This window comes from Panthera uncia, chromosome D1, assembly GCF_023721935.1.
Source record: "Panthera uncia isolate 11264 chromosome D1, Puncia_PCG_1.0, whole genome shotgun sequence".
In the NCBI taxonomy this organism is placed as follows: domain Eukaryota; kingdom Metazoa; phylum Chordata; class Mammalia; order Carnivora; family Felidae; genus Panthera; species Panthera uncia.
Genome location: NC_064808.1, coordinates 7,991,094 through 8,012,934, shown reverse-complemented (window position 1 = coordinate 8,012,934; position 21,841 = coordinate 7,991,094). Strand labels below are relative to the sequence as shown.

Sequence of the window (21,841 nt, the reverse complement as noted above, 5' to 3'; positions counted from 1 at the left end):
TGAGTGGGGGAGGGGCAGATAGGGAGAGAGAAAGAATCCTAAGCAGGCTTCCCACTGTGGGTATGGAGCCCGATGTGGGGCTCAAACCCATGAACCCTGAGATCATGACCTGAGCCAAAATCAAGAATCAGATGCTGAACAGACTGAGCCACCCAGGCGTGCCATGTTTTCTTTTCTAACTTTTTATTTGAACAATGTCAAACACACAAAAGTAGTAAGAAAAATATAAGAAACCACTATAACCCATCATCTGCCTTCAACAGTTATCAATATATTGCCAAACTTGTTTCATCTATACCTCTGTCTTTGTTTCTTTTTTTAGTATACTTCAGTTAATTGTATGTTATAATAGTAAACATCATTAATTTTTTTCATTAAATGTTTAATAAACGCTGTATTTAAAAACTGGCTTGCAAGTTTTCTGAGATATTAACAATAGGCGCCTGGCTGGCTCAGGCGGTAAAGCATGGGACTCAACCTTGGGGTTGTAAGTTCCAGCCCCATGTTGGGTATAGAGATTACTTTAAAAAAAAAAAAAAAAAGGCTCTTGTAGCTGTTTCCAGCACACCGCTGTCCTTAGGGGAGGCTGGCTAGAAAATAAGAGAGAGGAGGAAGTCAGGACTGCTGAGGCCCATTCATATACTTCCTTGCCTGACCATGGTCAACGGGATCTGCATGGAGTCTAAGTGGCTGACTGGTGGGTTCAGCCATTCTAGGAAATGGGCAATGTCAATGGGAACTGATGTGTGACAGCTCTGAGGAAGCAGGATGTCCTTATTCTTGCAGGACGGTAGGTCAGGCTCTCTTATTTACAACACACAAAAACTTATTCGGGCAGCAGGGAGTTTGCTCAAGGAAGGCCCCAAGGACTGTCGTGGATCTAGAGTCAACTGCTGAGCCTTTCTCATGGGTCTGTGGCTCATGGTTTCTGCTTCTTTCTGTATGGACCTTTTATCAGTCAGGGTTTCCACAGGGAACAGATTGCATGCTCACTCTGGCTAATTGAGGTGAGTTTAATAAAGGGACTGTCTACAAAAATGTGGGTAGAGTTGAAGGAACACACAGGGGCTCACGGGTTCTCTAAGCCGTGTGTGTGTGTGTGTGTGTGTGTGTGTGTGTGCATGCGCGCGCGCGCGCGTGTTGGAAGGAATGGGGAAATGGGAAGGAGGAGTGCAGTGATCTGTTTTCTCACACCTGGAGGGAGCGCTGCCTTCTGGGCTCTGATTTTGGCTGCTTCATCTCCAAACTACCTGCCGGCATGGGGTGGGTGTTCCCCTCCGTTAATGTTTGGTGAACGAATGGCTGCATGAAAATCTGGAAAGCCCGAATATGCAAGTCTTGGGGTCAGACATCCTGAATTTGAATCCTGGCCGTGAGTGACCCTGAAGTGACCTCACCCCTCTGAGCCTGGAACCTCATCTGTCAACGGGGACAATAAATCTTGCTTGGTGGGGTTGCTGTAGAGATTAAATGAGATGAGAACAGCTACTTACTATGCTTACTATGTGAAAACGGTCTTCAAAAATTTGCTATACGAATGCACTCTGCTAAAACGCTTTATTTATGTTGTCTTTTATTAGCTAATTAATTCCGTTTAAAAGAGTTTACTGGGCACCCATTCTGGGCCAGACACTTGCTTTACCGGAGTCCGGCGGTTGGACGGCCGGTGGGCGGGGAGGAGGGGGCGGGGCCTCGCAGATTTCCCGCCCACGACGGCGATGCCCAATTGGGTCCGCGGAGAGGGCAGAGTCCCGCCCACTTCGCTGGGGCAGGCCCGGAAGCAGAGTTGCTGCGGCTGTGTGTTTCCGGTTGGTCCAGAGGCGCCGCGGTCCCGGCGGGAGTGGATTCGGCTGCTGTCCCGTCCGCCGTGGGAAGATGTTCTACCACGTGAGCAGAGCACGGGGTGGCGGCGAGGGCAGGGTCGAGAGGAGGAGCGAAACGTGGCGCCGGGACGAAAGGTTGCTCCTCACCCCGGGTCGCTGCCGCGCCTTGCTTGGTCTCCATCCCGTTTTCCCTGCAGATCTCCCTGGAGCACGAGATCCTGTTGCACCCGCGCTACTTCGGCCCCAACCTGCTCAACACGGTAAAGCAGAAGCTCTTCACCGAGGTGGAGGGGACCTGCACCGGCAAGTGAGTGCTGCGCCCTCCGTGCCACCTGATCTGAGGCGCGTGTGGCGCCCGAGGCTTGCAACCTCTCCCCGGGTCCTACTCATCCTGCGAGGACCTGCCACCTACCCTGGGGAACCCTCTCACCCTCTCAGGCACCCCAGGCAGTCAGTTGCTTCCTTGCTTTGGGTTCCCACGGCGCCCTCTGCAAAGCTGGATCATGAGACTTCCTCACTTCAGCTGAGATTGTTCACTCATTTACTCCGCAAACGTATCTAAAGCTTCTGCCGTCTGCCAGGTTGTGTGTTGGGCTCTGGGAACAATGCAGTGAACGAGATAGAATCAAGCCAGCTCTCATGGAGCTCACAGCCTAATCATTGTTCCTGTGTCTGTTCTCCTGTGGTTCTGCTGGTTTTCTTTCTCCCACACGACCAGGGACTTGGCCTGGCACATCTCTGGGCTCTGCACATAAGGGCCTCTCACACAGTGATGAACGGGGTGGGATGAGCCCAGGGCTATGGAGTATTTGGCCTCTCTCATCAGAATAACCACATGCAAGTTCCTGAGCCTCATCTTGTCCCTATAGAATCAAGACTGGGGACAGGCCTGGGAATGTGTGTTTTAAGAAGTTCCTCTTAGGTGATTCTAAGGCATCCCAACGATTGAGGTCTCTTGGCTCAAGGGTTTCAGCCTTCTTGGACACTTATTGTGAAATTATTATGAGAGCAGTGTTTGGCATTTTGAATACTGATCAGTATCCTGTCTTCTCTTAGTCATTAAGTTCTGGGGTCGGGGTGTCCTCTACTTCCCTTTGTGCTCTTCTCCAACCCCCAGGCTCACTGACTTGTTGCAGATGGTTTTAGAGGCTCTTACACACACGGTGCCTTTCTTTTTCCCCATGCTTGTAGGTATGGCTTTGTGATTGCTGTCACCACCATTGACAATATTGGTGCTGGTGTGATCCAGCCAGGCCGAGGCTTTGTCCTTTATCCAGTTAAGTACAAGGCCATTGTGTTCCGGCCCTTTAAAGGGGAGGTCGTGGATGCTGTTGTCACTCAAGTCAACAAGGTGAGACTGTACATAGCGGAGGCAGTTGGGTGGCCACTCAGAAGATGTGAGATGGGTTCCAACTCCTCTTGCTAACTCTGTGTCCTTGGCTGAGTCAGTCTGTGCTTCAGTTGCCTCACCTGTTAAATGGTACCGTAATCTTGTGCATTCTCCGTCCGGGTCATGTAAGTCAGCCTGAGTAGTCAACAATAGCACAGCCTCCATTCGTGGAGTACTTACTGTGGGCCAGGTAATGTGCAAAACCTCACGATGACTGTGGTGGGTGCTTTTATCCATTTTTATTTATTTATTTATTTATTTATTTATTTATCTATTTCAAATGTTTAATTTTGAGAGAGAAGGGGGAGGGGCAGGGCAATGGAGACAGGATCCAAAGCAGGCTCCGTGCTGACAGTGCAGAGCCCGATGTGGAGCTCAAACCCATGAGCCACGAGATGATGACCAGAGACGAAGTCAAGAGGTGGATGCTTAACCTACTCTACTGAGCCACCCAGGTGCCCCATCCCTTTTTATAGAACCTTAAGCTTGGAGAAGTTAAGCCTACTGGCCAAGGTCATGTGGTCAACAAGTGTTCAAATTGTGGACTGACAAGTCCCAGGCCTTGGCTCTTTACCGCACTGTTTGCTTAACTTCAAATGAAAGCTTGAGGGCCGCGTGGGTGGCCCAGTTAAGCGTCTGACTCTTGATTGCAGCTCAGGTCATGATCTCAGGGTTCATAGTTTAAGCCTGGTGTCGGGCTGTGTGCTGACACTACGGAGCCTGCTTGGGATTCTCTCTCTATCCCTCCTTCCCTTTCTCCCTCTCTCAAAATAAATAAATAAATAAAATTAAAGGGAGTGCGCTTGGGTAGCTCAGTCAGTTAAGCATCTCACGTTGGCTCAGGTCATGATCTCACAGTTCGTGAGTCTCGCATCAGGTGAACTTGAGCCCTGCTTCGTGTGAACCCTGCCTCCCCCTCCCCCGCCCCGTCTCCCTCTCTGTCTCTGCCCTTTGCTCACTTGTGCCTTCTCATAAAAATGATATGAAAATAAATAAAGTGAAAGCTTAACAGAAGAGAGACCAGAAAACAAATGATACAATCCAGAGTGGTTTCAGGACATCAAGAATATTAGGAATCAGACAAAGATGAGCTTAGAAGACATGGGGGGGGGGAGGTAAAAGAAAAAGCAACATCACTCATTGCCTTTTAGGTTGGACTCTTCACAGAAATTGGACCTATGTCCTGCTTCATCTCTCGGCATGTAAGTCTGGGCATGCTGGGGGTGCCAAGGAGGAGAGACACCCATCGTGACCATCTCCAGAAGGCACCCCTGTAAAGCACTGACCCAGTCTGGCTTTCCTTTCAGTCCATCCCATCAGAGATGGAGTTTGATCCTAACTCCAACCCGCCATGTTACAAGACGATGGATGAGGTGAGGAGGGAGGAAGTCAGTGAGAGGGAGGAAGAATGAGCCCTCCAAGGGATTTCGGCGTGAGGGGTATCTGAGTATACTGTTCCTCTTCCCCAGGACATTGTGATTCAGCAGGATGATGAGATCCGCTTGAAGATCGTGGGGACCCGAGTGGACAAGAATGACATTGTGAGTCCCTTGCCTGTCTTCCTGCCTGTACCAGGCAGAGCTGGGAGCTGTTGACTTCTTACAGCTCCTGCGGATGTCGTGCTCTCTTCTGCCAGGAAGAGGGGATGGGTGGGCAGAAGGCCTGGGGCTGGGCTTAGAGGATAGTTCTGTGGTTGCTAAGACTTTATGTCCTTCACCTTCCCTCCTGCAGTTTGCTATCGGCTCCCTGATGGACGATTACTTGGGTGAGTGCCTGATCACGCATCCGGGGCTGTTGCCTGGAGAAGGCACAGGTGTATGGGGGTGGGGGGGTGGATGTGGGACTTAATGCCCGAGTCACAGATGAAAGGAACTCTCATGCTGTCTGCTTGGAAGATGCAGGACACGTGCCCTGTGGGATGGGAAGTACATGGTAATGGCCGCCCCCAAGCTGCGAGCTTGACTGATGTGCTTTTCCTGTTCTTGCAGGGCTTGTGAGCTGAGCACCGGGGTGTGCTGCTTCATTTGGTCCTTATCTAGGAGATGTGACTGTCATGCTTCCCACGTTGTCCAGAGGCCCAGTCTGGCTGCTGTGGGGAGGCAAAGAAGGTTCCTTGTCCCCAGAGTTGCGACTCTGCAATTCTAACCATAAAAGGTCCTTGTTCTCATGGAAGTGTTAGCTCCTTTCTTCGGTCAGAACAACTCTTTTTTAGAAAAGGCTGGGGGCCAGTTGCTCACTTGCCTCTCTTTTGGTGGCCTGATGCCTCAACTAGCCTCAGCTACCCAGGGGACCTGACTAACCCCTTGCAGAGAGCTAAAGTTGACTTCATTGAAGGAAGGGCACTAAAGTTAGGTCTTCAGGTTGCTGCAAGTGATACTGTCATTAGAGTCACTCCGAGTTCCAATCTGGTTTCAGGATATTTGCCCTTCCTGCACCCTTAAAACTAACCAAGGGTAAAGCTGGGAACTAGGGGAGAGGAGATCGTGGGTAGGGAGAGGTGAACAAGAGGACAGTGATGACACAGACGGGGGGGGGGGGGGGGGGGGGGTGACAGGTCCCAATCCTTCCTAGGATGAGTCACAAACAACAGAAGCCTTTACTTGCTAATCAGTCACTAAACTGAACCAAAGATATGGAAGGCTTCAAAATGTCAGGGTAACACAGCAGAACTCCATGAAATGACTATAAGATTAAACAAACATGCTACCCTCCCTCACGGTATGCTCACACTCTGCTTTTGTAATATTTGTGTGCTTTGGAATGCCCTTTCCTAGCCCGTTGGGTTGCTGCCTGCTAATCTAGCAAATCTCCGTCAATTCTTTCTTTTTTTTCTTTTTTTTGAATAAGCCTCACGCCCAGCGAAGAGCCCAACTCGAGGCTTGAACTCACGACCCTGAGATCAAGAGTCAGATGCTTAACTGACTGAGCCACTCAGGTGCCCCTATAATTATTATATAATGCATACAAAGCAGTGATTATCAACTAGGGTGATTTTTGCCGCCAGGGGCATGTGGCAATGACATTTTTGGTTGTGACAGCTGGGTCCTGGATGGTACCGCCTTCTAGTGGGTAGAGGCCAGGGATGCCACTAAACATCCTACAATCTATAGGATATCTCCCCCCACTCCCCCCGCCAGCAAATGATTATCTGGTCCCAAATGTCAATCATGTCAAGGTCTAGAAACTCCGATATGAAGCAGAATAGTGGCTGAAACACGGTAAAAAAAAATTGGCCTTTGAATGTGGTTTCCTTCTTGCCATTAGCACTCCTGGACAGATAGAAGCTCTAACATTTGCACCTCTACAGTGGGCCACAAAACATGCTGTTTTGTTACTGTCTCCTGTCTCCTTTCTATTTCTTTCTTTTCTTTTTTTTTTTTACATAATCTTTACACCCAACTTGAGGCTTGAACTCCGACCCTGAGATCAAGAGTCTCGCGCTTGACCGACTGACCCAGCCAGGCACCCCTCATTTTTTTGTTTTTTATCAGGTAAAGAGTCAGTTGAGACCATTGTAGATTTGCACGCATCCCTCTCATTTTTGTGTCTCCAGCTCTTGGCACTGGGCCAGGTTTTCCAAGCTTGTTGAATCTGGGAAAGTGTGCTGGATTAGCAATGAATTTCCCCATGGAAACCACGTTAAAGTCATGTTACCATTTCAGTATACGGTGAGTTGATTACTCAGGCTGTAGGGATTTCCCCTAGGCTGTAAACAGCATGTGTCTCACGGAGTAAAATTCTTCCCAAGTTCTCAAATGGAACCACTCATCCGTTAATTGTGTTGGGGATAATCTGGAAGTAACACCAGGCCTACAAGGAAGTGACTGATGGACAGAAGTGGCTTGTGGAACGTGAACATGTGGGTGCTGGTGAGGACGTGGGGTGTGGCAGCTGCCAGGAAGGTGTGTGCTGTGTGGAGAGGGGATTAAGTCCGGACGGTCTGGAGATGGTCTCCAGGCCTCTTCTTTTTAAGGTTTGTAACTGAAAGTTACGGCCTCTTAAAAAGGTCACAGGTAACAGGAGTATCTGCCTGGTAATGCTAATTTTTTTTAAAGATATTTTATTTTCGGGGCGTCTTGGCTCAGTTGGTTTAGCATCTGACTTTGGCTCAGATCATGATCTTGCGGTTCGTGAGTTCGAGCCCCACATCGGGCTCACTGCTGTCAGCTTGGAGCCAGCTTTGGATCCTCTGTCCCCTCTCTCTGCCCTTCTCCCACTTGTGCTCTCTCAAAAATAAAGCATTTTTAAAAATACACATTTTATTTTTGATAGCAAGAGAGCGCTTGAGCAGGGTAGGGGCAGAGAGAGGGAGACAGAGGATCCGAAGCAGGCTCTGAACTGACCGCAGACAGCCCAATGCGGGACTTGAACTCATACTGTGAGATCATGCCCTAAAGCTGAAGTTGGCGACCTAACTGACTGAGCCACTCAGGTGCCTAATGCTAAATCTTTTACACACATTGCCCACAACAGTCCCACGAAGTAGATTCTGTTGGTCCACTTGATAGCTGATAAAACAGATTAGAGAGACGAAGTGTAATGCCAAGGGTACACAGCTAGTGAGTGGTGGAGCTTTGTTTTGTTTTTAAACTTGTCAGTCTGCCTTCAAAGCCATCCTAGCTCTTTTTGCCAGGCTCTAGGTGGCTGGGGAGTGAGTGGGACCCACCTTTCTCCTATCTGTGGTCATGTGGGTCTCACTACTGCTCTCGTTGGCCCCTGCCTCCACTTGAGGCTGGGGGCAAATGGGCCCCAAAGTGCTTGAATACAGCTTTACTATATCCCTCAGGCCCCTGGGCCTTCTGTCATTGTGTCATGCCTTTGAGCTTGCCAATGGCTGTCCAGACTAACACCTCAGCAAGGAGAGCTGCCAGCAGCCCAGATCCTGCTGAACTGACCTCAGACTCAGGATGGTGGAGGAGGCCCTGCCGCTTCCCTTTATGCAGAGGTGGACAGACACTCCAGTGTTCAAGCACAGTACTGACACTACAGCAGATGTCATACTGACTATAACTGGAAGAGACTCAGCAGGGTCATAGTCTCCTTAGGTGGTGTTGCCATGGCAACCTCCACCACATCCATCTGGCCTTCCCAGCTCTAGCCTGGGAGGATCTTTTTTAGAGGCAGCAGCATCTTACCCTGAGAGGGAGGAAGGGCGAGGATGTGTACATTCACGCTCCTCCGCAGAAAACTCCTTTCTATAATGAATAGCCCATTGCAAACGACCTCATTTTGAATGAACATAAAGGAATTAATTCACTGTCTGCCTCCTGAGGTGTACAAGAAGGTTCAACCTCAACTCTGCCAACTGCTTTCACAGACATCATCTCACTTAATCTACAGTAACCCTGTGAAGTGAGTATCAGTACCCCATTTTGCTCTTGGGCGAAAATATGGTTAGGTAATTTGCCCCGAAGCGATGGTAGAATTTGAACCTAGGTTGGTCTGACTCCAAATACTATCCGTAACCCACTAAACCCACTTGGTTCTGAATTGAGAGCTGTCCAAGTTTAGGAAAGCATGTGCGTGTAAAGTGGTCAAGGAAATCGAGGCAGGTTAGGCGTTATAGTTGGCTTACTGAGGAAGGGTGCCGTAATGAGCACAGCCCTAGAGTCTGTATTTTGCACGTGAGCTTGTCCCAGTGAGAAGACTCTTCTGCCCAAAGAAAATACCTAGTGGGAGCCCCATCAGTCCTGCAGGTGATGTTGGAGGGGTAAATTGAGCCCCACCAAGTGGGCAAGAAAACTAATTTACACACCAAAGCTTAAAGCTTCGCTGCAGTCACATAAATGCAAATGCTTAGAAACTCAAAGTGCAGGGGCGCCTGGGTGGCTCAGTCGGTTGAGCGGCTGACTTCGGCTCAGGTCATGATCTCACAGCTCGAAGGCTCATGAGTTCGAGCCCCATGTCAGGCTCTGTGCTGACAGCTCAAAAGCCTGGAGCCTGCTTCGGATTCTGTGTCTCCCTCTCTCTCTGCCCTCCCCTGCTCATGTTCTGTCTCTCTCTCTCAAAAAAATAAAATAAACATTAAAAAAAAAAAAAAAAGAGTAGGAAACCTCCTGATGTCCAGATCATCCAGAAAATACTTTAAAAAAAAAAAAAAAAGAAACTCAAAGTGCAGACGAGATCAAAAGGATAGAGACGCTTTCCTTGACAATACGCTTTTTAAAACATACACAAGGGCACTTGGGTGGGTCACTCCGTTAAACGTCTGACTGCAGCTCGGGTCATGATCTCACGATTCATGAGTTCAAGCACCGCATGGGGCTCTGCTCACGGCTTAGAGCCTGGGGCCTGCTTCAGATTCCGTGTCTCCCTCTCTCGCCCCTACCCTGCTTGAAGTCTCTTCTCTCTCTCTCTCTCTCTCTCTCTCTCTCTCTCAAAAATAAATAAAACACAAAACACACAAAACCATACATACCAACTCTCAAAACACCCAAGAGCTGTTGCTTTAAGAAGTCCGACTCTTCAGCCTCACGTGACCCCCTGCGCCTAGATTCTTTTACAGCCCCTTAACAGAGGCCAATCGCGAGGCGGGAAGCCTGCGGGTGGGCGGGAACTTCGCAGGACGCTCGCCGATTGGTTGTGCTCCTGGAGGGCGGGGCCTGGGCTCAGAGAGAGGGAATTAGGGTGAGCAGGGTGAGTGGGAGCTGCCTTCGCCGCCACCGCCGTCTGGGTAGCCGCCTTTGCCGCGCCAGAGCCTTCAGGTGAGCAGGCCCTCGCAGGCCCAAGGACTCTCCGTCCCGCTGTGGGCCCCGCACTGACTAGCCTTAGCGCCGGCTCCGCTGGGGGCCCGCCCCCTTCGCTGACCACGTGACCCAAGTTCGGTAACCCCTGACCTCCTCCACCCTACCCCAGCACTTCTGGATCTGGGATGAAGGGAGGCTGGGTGGGAGGATGCGCTCCCCCGACGCCCGTGGCGGTCAGTTCCCACGCCACTTTACCAGTGTGGCTAGTGGCTGGGGATGCAGAGGAGAGGAGGTTGAGGAGAGGGAGACCTTGGTCAGAGCCAGGACTTTGTGGGTCTTAATATAGGCACATAATAAGGAAAGACCTTTGCCCGTGGGCAGGACTTCATGCTCCCATTTTACAGGCAGGAAAACAGAAACTTCAGAATTATCCATTGGCGGGCCTCCAACTCCAGTCTTCGGGCTGGAAATCCAGGCCTTGTCCCTCACACAGCCTACCGCTCTGATGACTAGGAACAGGAGTTGAGTCCCTGCTGCCTACTTAGTGCTCGCTGGATGTTCTTGGACAAGTCATTTCACATTTAACCTCTCTGAGCCTTGATTTCCTTGGCTGTGAAATAGACACGATACTTACATAACATCTATCTCATTGTTACTGAGAATAAGATGAGGTATAAGCCATATAAAGCACCTAACTGTGTGCCTCAGGCATAGCATGTGCTTGGGAAAAATAGCCATTCTTTATTCGGTTTTACAGCAAGTGTTTATTGAAGGAGTATTATGTGCTGACCCTGTGCCGGACTCTGGGGATGCAAAGGTGAGCAAACTGGCATGATCCTAGCTGGGCATGGAGCTTACAATATAGTGGGGAGGTGTTATCCACACAGTTACACAATTGTATAGTTACCAACTGTGATAATCGCTTTGAAGGCCAAGTACTGGGACATTGTGGAGGTCTGAGAAGACTTCCCTGAGCAAGTGACATTTGAACTGAGATCTGAAGGAGCCACTAGGAGCTCACTAGACAAAGAGATTGGAGGTGGAGGAGGAGGAGAGTGTTTCAACTAGGGGAAAGAGAGTGTACGAATGTCCTGGGATCGGGTGTTTTGGGGGAAATGGGAAGCGGCCGTGGCGGGAATGCAGAACACGAGAGGGAAAGAAGTGTTGCAGAAGTCGATGGATACGCAGGGCTTTGGAACCATGGTACAGGTTTGTTCTTGATTCCAAAGGCAATGTAGAGCCACTGGGAGAAATGCGGGAGGCCGGGTTAGGGACCTGGAGGGTTTTGGATTTAGGGACCTGGAGGTCACTGGTGACCCAGAAGCACCTGGAACTGGGCCTTGCTGCCTGTGGTGCCGATGCCTCACTTTGGCCCTCGTGGGCCTGCCCTCTCATTGTGGTGTCCGTCACTGGAATCGTCCATCAGTTGCTGTTTTTGTTGGGTTCTTATTCTGCCATATCCTGTGAACGGAAGAGCAGGTTCCTGCTGTTAGACCTCTAAGCCAGACTGGGGAAGATCAGACACATGGACAAAAGCCCAGCTACTAAAAGCCTGACAATCCCTAGTGGCATTTGGCGAGGAAGACCTTAAATGACAGACTGGATTTGCCTTAGCAAAGAGGAGGGGTGGGGGCTTGGAGTAGAGAGGGAGACGACCAGCCTGAGCACTGGTGGTGGAGCACCAGGCAGGCTGGAAGACTCTAGGCTGGTCTTACTGGGAGGAGGGATCAGCTTGAATAGCTGGGGGGATTTGGGACCAAATACAGAATGTCAAGCTGGGAGCCGCCTGGGTGGCTCAGTCAGGTGAGCGTCACGGACTTCAGCTCAGGTCACGATCTCACGGTCGGTGAGTTTGAGCCCCGTATGGGGCCCCTTGCTGGCAGTGTGGAGCCTGCTTGGGATTCTCTCTCTTTCCCTCTGCATTTCTCTCTCTCTCTCTCTCTCTCTCTCTCAATAAATAAAGAAAAATGTCAAGCTGGGGAGTTTAGACTTTCTTTTAGAACCAGCGTGGAAGTACTAAAGATTTCTGAGCAAGGGAGTGTCAGGATACAAGTAGTGTTTTCATCAAGACTCAGTAGATAGTGGTGGTAGCAAGAATCAGAAGGAAGAAAACATGACTTTTTTTTTCTTTTTTAACGTTTATTTATTTTTGAGGGGGGTGGGCAGAGAGACGGGGACAGAGGATCCGAAGCAGGCTCTGCGCTGACAGCAGACAGCCCGAGATGCGGGGCTCAAACTCACAAACTGTGAGATCACGACCGGACCAGAAGTCAGACACTTAAACGATTGAGCCATCCAGGCGCCCCTGAAGTTTTTATTTGTAACTAACCATGGTAACATCTTCCATCATCCCTTTGGGTGGTGTTCTGGTCCTTGGCTTTTTCATACACCGTCTCGTTTTGGCCTCATAGCCACCCTGTGAGGTAGGGAGGGCGGCGGTGATTGCCTGTATCTTACAAGTTTGAACACCAGGGCACAAGCTGATGACCAGGGCTCTCAGTCACATTCACTCAGGAGGTGGTAGATCATGGCTGGGACCCAGTTCTGTAAACCCCCTGAGGCCAGGCACTTTCTCAGGCATCCCTGTTGTCTGACCCAGCTCGTCTGTTTCTTGTTCTTAGCCTCAGTTTCCTCGCCTGGACACTCCGAGCCTCTGCGGCTCCTTGTTCAGGGATTCTGGAACAAGAGCAGCGAGACTGGTTCAGAAGGCCTTGAAGTCGGGCTCCTGGGCCCTGAGGGAGACTGGGTGGCTTCTCAAACCTTCTCTCCTGGCTCCCAGCTCCGTCGGGGCCATGTCCGAGCGAGAAGAGCGGCGGTTTGTGGAGATCCCTCGGGAGTCGGTCCGGCTGATGGCGGAGAGCACAGGCCTGGAGCTGAGCGATGAGGTGGCAGCTCTTCTCGCAGAGGATGTGTGTTACCGTCTCAGAGAGGCCACCCAGGTACGCCCCCCTCGCTCCCCGCACCCCTCCCAGCTCCCCTTATTCTCTCCTTGATGGCTCCCTCCCACAGGGATTTATTACACAGCTGTGTTTGCGGCACCTGCTCTGAGCTCTGAGGGACAGAGGCGGTCCTTGCCCTCTCCGGAGCTCCCCTTTCAGCCAGTGGGGCTTCTGGCAAACAAAGTGCTGGCTGGGCATCGTCCCCCCATTGCCCCTCTTCTCAACAGCCCCGCCAGGCAGGCCAGGCAAGTTCACACTCACATTCTGCGTGTGAGAAACTGGGTCCCAGAGAGGGAACGTCACACGGGGGGTGCTGTCCGCACCAGAGCAGAGCCAGATTCCGGGCTTCCTGGTGTCCTCTTTGCCTCCTCCCCAGGCTGTCTCTCTTCCCCTGGGGACTCCATACCCCCTTCTCCCTGTCCCCTGACTTTGTTCCTCCCCTCCCAGAATAGCTCTCAATTCATGAAACATACCAAACGGCGGAAGCTGACTGTCGAGGACTTCAACAGGGCCCTCCGCTGGAGCAGCGTGGAGGTGAGTTGAGCGCGGGCTGCACAGGGCTCAGGTGGCACGACCCACCCCGTGCCCAGCACAGACCTAAAGACCAAATGTGCACACAGGGGCAGCTCACAGAAACCACAGGGTAGGTGCCCCGGGGCCAGGAGGTTAGGGAAGCCTTGGAAGAACTGGGACTTGAGCCGGGCTTTAAAGGGAGGCTTGGGTTAGGCTAAGCCAAGAGAAGAGGAGACATTCTGGGTAAGGGAGGAGCCTGGGCATAAATGTGAGTATTAGACTGTCCTGCACAGTTGTTGTGGGGCAGGGACTTGAGGGAAGAAGATCATGTTTAGAAGAGAATAGTGTTGGGGTGCCTGGCTGGCTCCGGAGAGCATGTGACTTTTCTTTTTTGGTGGGGGGAGAGCACAGGCCGGGGAGGGGCAGTGAGAGGGGGACAGAGGATCCAAAGCGGGCTCTGTGCTGACAGCAGCGAGCCCGATGTGGGGCTCAAACTCACCAGCCGTGAGATCATGACCTGAAATGAAGTAGGATGCCTAACTGACTGAGCCGCTCAGGTGCCCCAGCATGCGACTCTTAATCTTAGGGTTGTGAGTTTGTTTGAGCCTCATGTTGGGCCTGGAGCTTACTTTAAAAAAAGAGGGGGAGGGCACCTGGGTGGCTTAGTTGGTTGAGCGTCTGGCTCTTAATTTCGGCTCAAGTCATGATCTCAGGGTCCTGGGAGCAAGTTGTTCTGAGTGAGGAGCCTGCTTGGGATATTCTCTCTCTGTCTCTCTCTCTCTTTCCCTTTCCCTCTTTCTCTCTCCCTCCCCCCGCCGCCCCTCTCTTCCGCCCACATGCTCACACACGCACTCTCTCTAAAATAGAAAAAAAAAAGTTTATTTAATTTTTTAAAAATGCTTTTTGTTTATTTTTTAGAGAGTGCAAACAGGGGAGGGGCGGGAAGTTGGGGGGCAGAGAATCTGAAGCAGGCTCTGAGCTTTCAGCACAGAGCCCGATGGTAGGGCTTGAACTCACGAACCCCAGGATTGTGACCGAAGCCAAAGTCGGACGCTCAACCAACTGAGCCACCCAGGTGCCCCTACATTAAAAAAAAAAAAAAAAAAAATTATTAAAAAAATATAGCGTTTTCAAAGTCGGGTGAATGTTTGGAGGGCTGGCGGCAGGGGGTTGGGTCTCAGAGCCCGTATGGTTATGGAAGGACAGACCAGGCTCTACTCCCTGACCCCGTGAGTACCGGATGCTCCAGCCAAATTCCCGGCAAGAGGCCTGAAGCCTCAGGCATCTCCCCTTTTCTCAGACTCTTAGATTTCCCTCAGACGTAGGCTCCCTGCCCTGGTCAGTAGATCGCCTCTTCCCTCCCTGGCTTCAGCCTGCCCTCCGATCCTCTCTTTGCTCAGGCTGTGTGTGGCTACGGATCCCAGGAGGCGCTGCCCCTGCGCCCTGCCAGGGAGGGCGAGCTCTACTTCCCTGAGGACCGAGAGGTGAACCTGGTAGAGCTGGCCCTGGCCACCAACATCCCTAAAGGCTGTGCCGAGACAGCTGTGAGAGGTGACTGCCGAGGTCCTGCATGGGGTGGGGACAGGAACTGGGCTGTCAGAGGAGGGGTGGGTGGGGCAGAACTCCTGCCTGCGGTGGTGCTACGAGGGGCAGAACCCCCTTAGCTGACCGATCTGTGCTCTGGTTCTAGTTCATGTGTCCTACCTAGATGGCAAAGGGAACCTGGCGCCTCAAGGATCAGGTAAGGGGTAGTACGGGGAACGGGCTTTCTGGACTTTCCTTCCTTAGGAGCTGGTGCTCCTGTACCTCTCTGCTTCTTTTTTTTGTTTGTTTTTAAGTTTATTTTGAGAGAGAGCGCAAGCGTGAACAGGGGAGGGGCAGAGAGAGGCGGGGGAGAGAACCTAAAGCAGGCTCCTCGTTGCCAGCGCAGAGCCCAATGCGGGGCTCGAACTCATGAACCGTGAGATCATGACCCGAGCCAAAATCGAGTTGGACAAAAAACCCGAGTTGGGCGCCTAACTGACTGAGCCACCCAGGCACCCCTGTACCTCTGATTCTTCATCTCACGAGTATTTACTGATGCCCCGTTCTGAGTGGGCACTAGTCCCTGCCCAGAGGGCTCGGATTTGGAGCTATGAGCCCAGACCTGGGACCAGTCATGATGCCGGGTGTTGGATGCTAGCACAGAAGTCTGGGCAACTGGGTCGCCTGAGGGCAAGTGTCCAGGAGGGACTGAGGACTGAGCAGGAACCTGCGTGGCAGAGGACAGGTGGGAGGCACAGTACGGAGCACAGAGGCGTGGAAAGCCTGCAGGCTCAGGGCTGAGCAGGGCTGCTCCGAGGAGTTGGTGGCCGTGTGCTCTGGGAGTCCCGTGTGAACAGGCTTCTGGTGGGGAGGGGAGGGAGGGGAGCCGGCAGGTGAGGCTGGGCTGGGCTGACCCTGACCACCTCCTGCCCATCCTCCCACAGTGCCCAGCGCCGTGTCTTCGCTGACCGATGACCTTCTCAAGTACTACCAGCAAGTGACTCGAGCCGTGCTGGGGGACGATCCGCAGCTGATGAAGGTGAGCGAGTGGACCCGAATTGGGGCACAAAGTCCAGTTTTCAAATCCCCGTGAAATTCGTTCTTTTTTTTTTTTTTTTTTTTTTTTTAAGTTTATTTATTTACTTAGAGCCAGTGTGAGTTGGCGGGGGGCAGTGTAGAGAAAGAGGCGTAGAGAAGGAATCCCAAGCAGGCTCCACATGCTCAGCGCAGAGCCCGACACGGGGCTCGATCCCAGAAAGCAGGAGATCATGACTGAACCCGGAGCAAGAGTCAGACGCCTAACTGACTGAGCCACCCAGGCGCCCCCCACAGAGCTCTTTCAGGCCCCTACTTCCTGTCCACTGCACACACCTGATGTGGGTGGGAGCGGGGGTGCAGGGCTCTGAGGCCGCCCTCCTCCAGGACCGCCTTGCTCTGCCCACTCCAGCGGGAACCCCTGCTCTCCAGGGAACGGGCAGCTCAGCAGGGCCATTTTGGGGGGACTCGGGTGGTCAGTACCCGCACACCTTGATTCCAGAGCCTGCTCTCTGGGGTGCCTGTTGACTTGGGGCCGAGTGAGGCAGCCACGTTGCGGCTCTCATTTGTGTGGAGTTGAGAGGGAGAGAAGGGAAGCGGAAGGAGCCGGGGTCAGGGTGCCCGGCCAGACCTGCTCGGAGAGACCCTGCTGCTTTAGCCTCTGGGACTCCGCAGGCTGCTTGTGGTCAGTCCTCCCGTGTCCAGAGTCGGGCGAGCGTTAGTTTGCTGGTCTGCTCCACGAGGTGGCCTCTCGGGGTTTCTATCCTTCTTCCCATGTCTGGCTGTTGCTCCCGTTCCTTAGGAGCTTGGCTCCGGTTCCCCAGGCACCGTGCCGATGGGATGGGTGCGGGGCTTGGGGGCTGAGCTCCTTTCCCACTAGTCTGCTGTCTGCTGTTGTAGTGCCTGAGCATAGGAGCTTTATCCAGAGGGGTCTGGAGGTCACAGGTAGTGGAGATTCAGGGTTAAAAGGACTTTTCTCATGTACTTAACTCTTTTTGCTGCTTATAAAAGCTGTATCAGCATGTTTATTATAGAAGTATTGTAATATAAAGGGGCACCTGGGTAGCTCAGTCAGTTAAGCATCCGACTTCGGCTCAGGTCATGATCTTGTGGTTTGTGAGTTCGAGCCCCGTGTCAGGTTCTGTGCAGACAGCTGGGAGCCTCGAGCCTGCTTCGGATTCTGTGTTTCCCTCTCTCTCTCTGCCCCTCCCCCGTTCATTGTCTGTCTCTTGTCTCTCTGAAAAATAAATACACGTCAAAAAAAATTTTTTTAGGGGCGCCTGGGTGGCTCAGTCGGTTAAACGTCCGACTTCGGCTCAGGTCGTGATCTCATGGTTCGTGAGTTCAAGCCCCACATCAGGCTCTGTGCTGACAGCTCGGAGCCTAGAGCCTGCTTCGGATTCTGTGTCTCCCTCTTTGCTCCTCCCCCATTCTCACTCTGTCTCTATCAAATAAAAAAACATTAAAAAAAATTTTTTAAAGATTTTAAAAAGAAAGTGAAAGTTTCCCATGGAAACATGTTTTCTCCCCCCCCCCAAGTTTTAACTGTAATTTCTCTAGTATAAACCAAGGTGGTATTATAGTAAACATCTGGTTTTAGAACAAGTGCTTTTCTCAGTTAAAACCACGTTGGCCACTTAGGTTGTGGGGAGTTTTTATTATTACAGACTGTGCTGTGAGTGGGTATGTGTGTAAATGGGTAACTTTTATGGTGGGTTAAATTTATAGAAGTACACTTGAATAATCAAAAAATATGAACATTTACATTTTTTAAAAATTTATTTATTTTGAGAGAGAACATTTAAATTGTCATACATAAGAAGTAAACTGTCCTCTAAAACATGTCAGTTTAGGGGCACCTGGGTGGCTCAGTCAGTTGAGCGCCACACTTGGGCTCAGGTCGTGATCTTGCAGTTCTGTGGGTTCGAGCCCTGCATCGGGCCCTGTGCTAACAGCTCAGAGCCTGGAGCCTGCGGTGGATTCTGTCTCTCCCTCTTTCTGTGTTTCTCCCCTGCTCGTGCTCTATGTCTCTCTCTCTCAAAAATAAATAAAGATTTAAAAAAAAAAAAAAAATTTTTTTTTTTTTTTAAATGTCAGTTTCTACTTGGGGCTGGAGGACCCAGTGCAGTCTGGCCTCTTCCTTTTCAGATCGCTCTCCAGGACCTGCAGACCAACTCCAAGATCGCAGCACTCCTCCCCTACTTTGTTTACGTGGTCAGTGGGGTGAGTGACGCGGCTGGGGCAGGGTGGGGACGGTTTGTGGGGAGATAACCCAGCACCGGGTAGGGCTCGTGGCAGGCGCCGTCGCGGCGGTGGGCTCCTACCTGCACCCTCGTGTCCCCCTAAGCGACCCTCTTCCACAAACAGGTGAAATCTGTAAGCCACGATCTGGAGCAGCTGCACCGGCTCCTGCAAGTGGCTCGGAGCCTGGTTCGGAACCCACACCTCTGCCTGGGGCCCTATGTCCGCTCCCTGGTAGGGAGTGTCCTCTACTGCGTGCTGGAGCCACTGGCTGCCTCCATCAACCCTCTGAACGACCATTGGACTCTTCGGGATGGAGCTGCCCTCCTGCTCAGCCACATCTTCTGGTAGCCGCTGGGCCTAGCTGAACGAAGGGTGGGGCTGTCACAGTGCCGAGGGGTTGCGTTCGGGAGCGGGTGAGACGTCTGGCTTCGAGGCCATGCGTTGAGGGGGCAGGGAGCCTCTTCCATTAGAGCTTCCCAGTCGGTGTGCCTCGGCACGCTGGGATTCTAGAGACGGACACCCGATATCCCCAGGGTTGGGCCCTTCGGCCCTTCAGGTAGCCTTCGCTCCCCCTTAGCCTTCCTTGTCCACTTACCCCGGTGCGCCCCGACCGGAGTCCAGTTTAGGCTGCCCTGTGCCTCATTCTCCTCTCTGACCGAATGCCGCTCCCGTAGGACACACGGGGACCTTGTGAGTGGCCTTTATCAGCAGATCCTGCTCTCCCTGCAGAAGGTGTTGGCAGACCCCGTGCGGCCTCTCTGCTCTCACTACGGGGCTGTGGTGGGGCTGCATGCCCTCGGCTGGAAGGTGAGGACCCCGGCCTTTCCCACACACAGCGCCGTAAGAGCTCCCATTTGTAATCAGAAAAATAGTATTTGTGTGTCTTTTATCATGAAAATGGTATATGCTTGGGCCGCCTGGATGGCTCAATTGCTTAGGCATCTGACTCTTGATTTTGGCTCAGGTCATGGTCTCGACGGTTCGTGGGTTTGAGCCCCACATCGGGCTCCGCGCTGACAGCATGGAGCCTGTTCGGGATTCTTTCTGTCTCCCTCTCTCTCTGCCCCCCCCCCCCCGCTTGCTCTCTCTCTCTCTCTCAAAATAAAAATAAATTAAAAAACTAAAAAAAAGGTATATGCTTGCTGTTGCCATGTACTGAGCTCTTGCCTTAGGCCCCACTATTTGATAGCTTGCCTTTCTGTGTATAAATGTCTTATCCTTTCAGAAGTTCTACATGGCAGGTATTAGTATATCCCCACTTCATAAATTCCTGGCCATTCTCTGTTAATCATGTTAAGGAACCACCCCTCAATTCCTCTTGTATTCAGGGTTTGTTTTTGTTTTTTTAATGCTTATTTATTTTGAGAGAGACAGAAGGAGCCTGAGTGGGGGAGGGGAAGAGAGAGAGGGAGAGAGAGAATCCCAAGCAGGCTCAGCACGGAGCCTGATGCGGGTCTCCATCTCACAGACTGGGAGATCATGACCTGGGCCAAAATCAAGAGTTAGGTGCATAACAGACTGAGCTACACAGGCATCCCCTTGTTTGTTTTGATAAGATCTCAGACTGTCTTTGTAAATGTTGGCACTGTGTCTTTTTTTGTGGTTAGATATTTTATTTAACTACTACAGTTATAGAATTATTTAAGCTCTTATACTTGAGTCAGCCATAAGTTGTGTTTTTCTCGGAACTTGTTGATTTAACGTTTTCAAATCCTCAGGCTGTGGATGCCTAACCAAAGAACTCTTAACGCATCAAAGCCTGTAACAGATGTCACATCGTCTGTGAAGTCTTTTTTTTTTTTTTTTTTAAATAGAATGTGCAAGGGGCGCCTGGGTGGCTCAGTCGGTTGAGCGTCCGACTTCGGCTCAGGTCACGATCTCGCGGTCCGTGAGTTCGAGCCCCGCGTCAGGCTCTGGGCTGATGGCTCAGAGCCTGGAGCCTGCTTCGGATTCTGTGTCTCCTTCTCTCTCTGACCCTCCCCCGTTCATGCTCTGTCTCTCTCTGTCTCAAAAATAAATAAACTTAAATAGAATGTGCAAGAGTGAGAGGAGTGGGTGGAGGGAGAGGGAGGGAATGTTAAGCAGGCTTGTGACCTGAGCCAAAATCAAGAGTCCATCGCTTAACTGAGCCACCAAGGCCATCCATCCTCTGTGAAGTCTTAATTGCTTTCCTCAAAATTAATCACAGGATTAAAATCATATAATCGGAGTCCAGGCCTCGGATCGGTTGTTTGTTTTTGTGCAGGTGGTCTGAACTGAGTCCCAGTGTACATTTAAGCAACAGTACTTGCCTATTGACTGTATAGGGTTAATAGTTGGCAAATTAAATTTGTCTGTTAGCAATGGGCATTACCTATATCCTCTAGCCCTTGTCATACATGTCATTGATAACAGGGTGGTCTTTGTACCTGACCTTCATTCTCAGTGCTTAGCCAAGGCTTGGGCATACAGTGGGTTCCAAATAAACGTTGGCTGAATACGCCAAGCTGAGAATTTCCTGTCAGAGGTAAAAGTACGTCTTCCGTGGGCAAGGGTACTTGAGAGGCAATAAGCAACAAAGTGCTTACTGCATTCCCTTTTCCCTTCCAGGCAGTAGAACGAGTACTGTACCCGCACCTGTCCACTTACTGGACAAATCTGCAGGCTGTGCTAGATGATTACTCCGTATCTAATGCCCAAGTTAAAGCAGATGGACACAAGGTCTACGGAGCCATTCTGGTGAGCGCCTGCCCCTTCCAGTCTCCCTTCCCTGGCGTGAGCTCAGCAGCTCACCTGCCTTAACTTTGGAAAACTCGATGGGCCCAGGTTCCTCCTAGTTCTTGCCTATCCTAGTCCCTCTGCTCTTACAGGTGGCCGTGGAGAGACTGCTGAAGATGAAGGCCCAGGCGGCAGAGCCCAGCAAGGGGGGCCCAAGCGGCAGGGGGTGCCGGCGCTCGGACGACCTGCCCTGGGACAGCCTTCTCCTGCAGGAGTCTCCCTCCGGGGGCAGCGCGGAGCCAGGCTTTGGGTCTGTCGTCCCGCCGCCGCCAGGAGGCGCGGGGCCGGAGGATCCTTCCCCGTCGGTGACCCTGGCGGACATCTACCGGGAGCTGTACGCCTTCTTCGGTGACAGCTTGGCCACCCGCTTCGGCACGGGCCAGCCCGCGCCCACCACTCCGCGGCCGCCCGGGGACAAGAAGGAGCCGGCGGCCGCTCCGGACTCGGTGCGGAAGATGCCGCAGCTGACGGCCAACGCCATGGTCAGCCCGCAGGGCGACGAGAGTCCCCGGAGCGGCGGCCCCGCGGCGGCCTCCGCGCCCGCCGCCTCTGAGAGCAGGCCGCTGCCGCGCGTGCACCGGGCGCGGGGGGCGCCCCGGCAGCAGGGCCCCGGCGCCGGCACCCGCGACGTCTTCCAGAAGAGCCGTTTCGCCCCGCGCGGCGCCCCCCACTTCCGCTTCATTATTGCCGGGCGGCAGGCCGGGAGGCGATGCCGCGGGCGCCTCTTCCAGACCGCCTTCCCCGCGCCGTACGGGCCCAGCCCGGCCTCCCGCTACGTGCAGAAGCTGCCCATGATCGGCCGCACCGGCCGCCCGGCCCGCCGCTGGGCACTGTCGGACTACTCGCTGTACCTGCCGCTCTGAAGCGGCGCTGGCCCCCCGGCCGCCGGCCTCTGTAAATAAAGCCCCTGTCGGAAGTGACGACTGCGCG

General features: G+C 52.3%; 2 protein-coding genes across 5 annotated transcripts; both read left to right on the top strand.

Annotated features, from left to right (window-relative positions):
• Positions 1-1,788: 1,788 nt before the first annotated feature.
• POLR2G (RNA polymerase II subunit G) lies at positions 1,789-5,385 on the top strand. Its single transcript, XM_049644484.1, has 8 exons — positions 1,789-1,887; positions 2,021-2,130; positions 3,015-3,174; positions 4,365-4,415; positions 4,521-4,586; positions 4,683-4,754; positions 4,945-4,978; positions 5,202-5,385. Exons 1-8 carry the CDS (start codon positions 1,876-1,878, stop codon positions 5,213-5,215), a joined length of 519 nt encoding a protein of 172 aa, XP_049500441.1. The 5' UTR covers positions 1,789-1,875; the 3' UTR covers positions 5,216-5,385.
• A 2,587-nt stretch (positions 5,386-7,972) lies between these two features.
• On the top strand, positions 7,973-21,782 carry TAF6L (TATA-box binding protein associated factor 6 like). Of its 4 annotated transcripts, none has more exons than XM_049644169.1 (12): positions 7,973-8,565; positions 10,657-10,716; positions 12,679-12,838; positions 13,286-13,372; positions 14,752-14,902; positions 15,042-15,092; positions 15,820-15,914; positions 18,059-18,133; positions 18,278-18,498; positions 18,829-18,961; positions 20,744-20,872; positions 21,004-21,782. In XM_049644169.1, exons 1-12 carry the CDS (start codon positions 8,447-8,449, stop codon positions 21,772-21,774), a joined length of 2,052 nt encoding a protein of 683 aa, XP_049500126.1. In that variant the 5' UTR covers positions 7,973-8,446; the 3' UTR covers positions 21,775-21,782. The 4 variants fall into 4 exon arrangements, with proteins under 4 accessions (XP_049500126.1, XP_049500134.1, XP_049500152.1 ...); XM_049644177.1 differs by lacking the exon at positions 7,973-8,565 and adding an exon at positions 9,825-9,917; XM_049644195.1 differs by lacking the exon at positions 7,973-8,565 and adding an exon at positions 9,900-9,917 and having other exon boundaries at positions 12,521-12,838.
• The last annotated feature ends 59 nt before the right edge of the window (positions 21,783-21,841 follow it).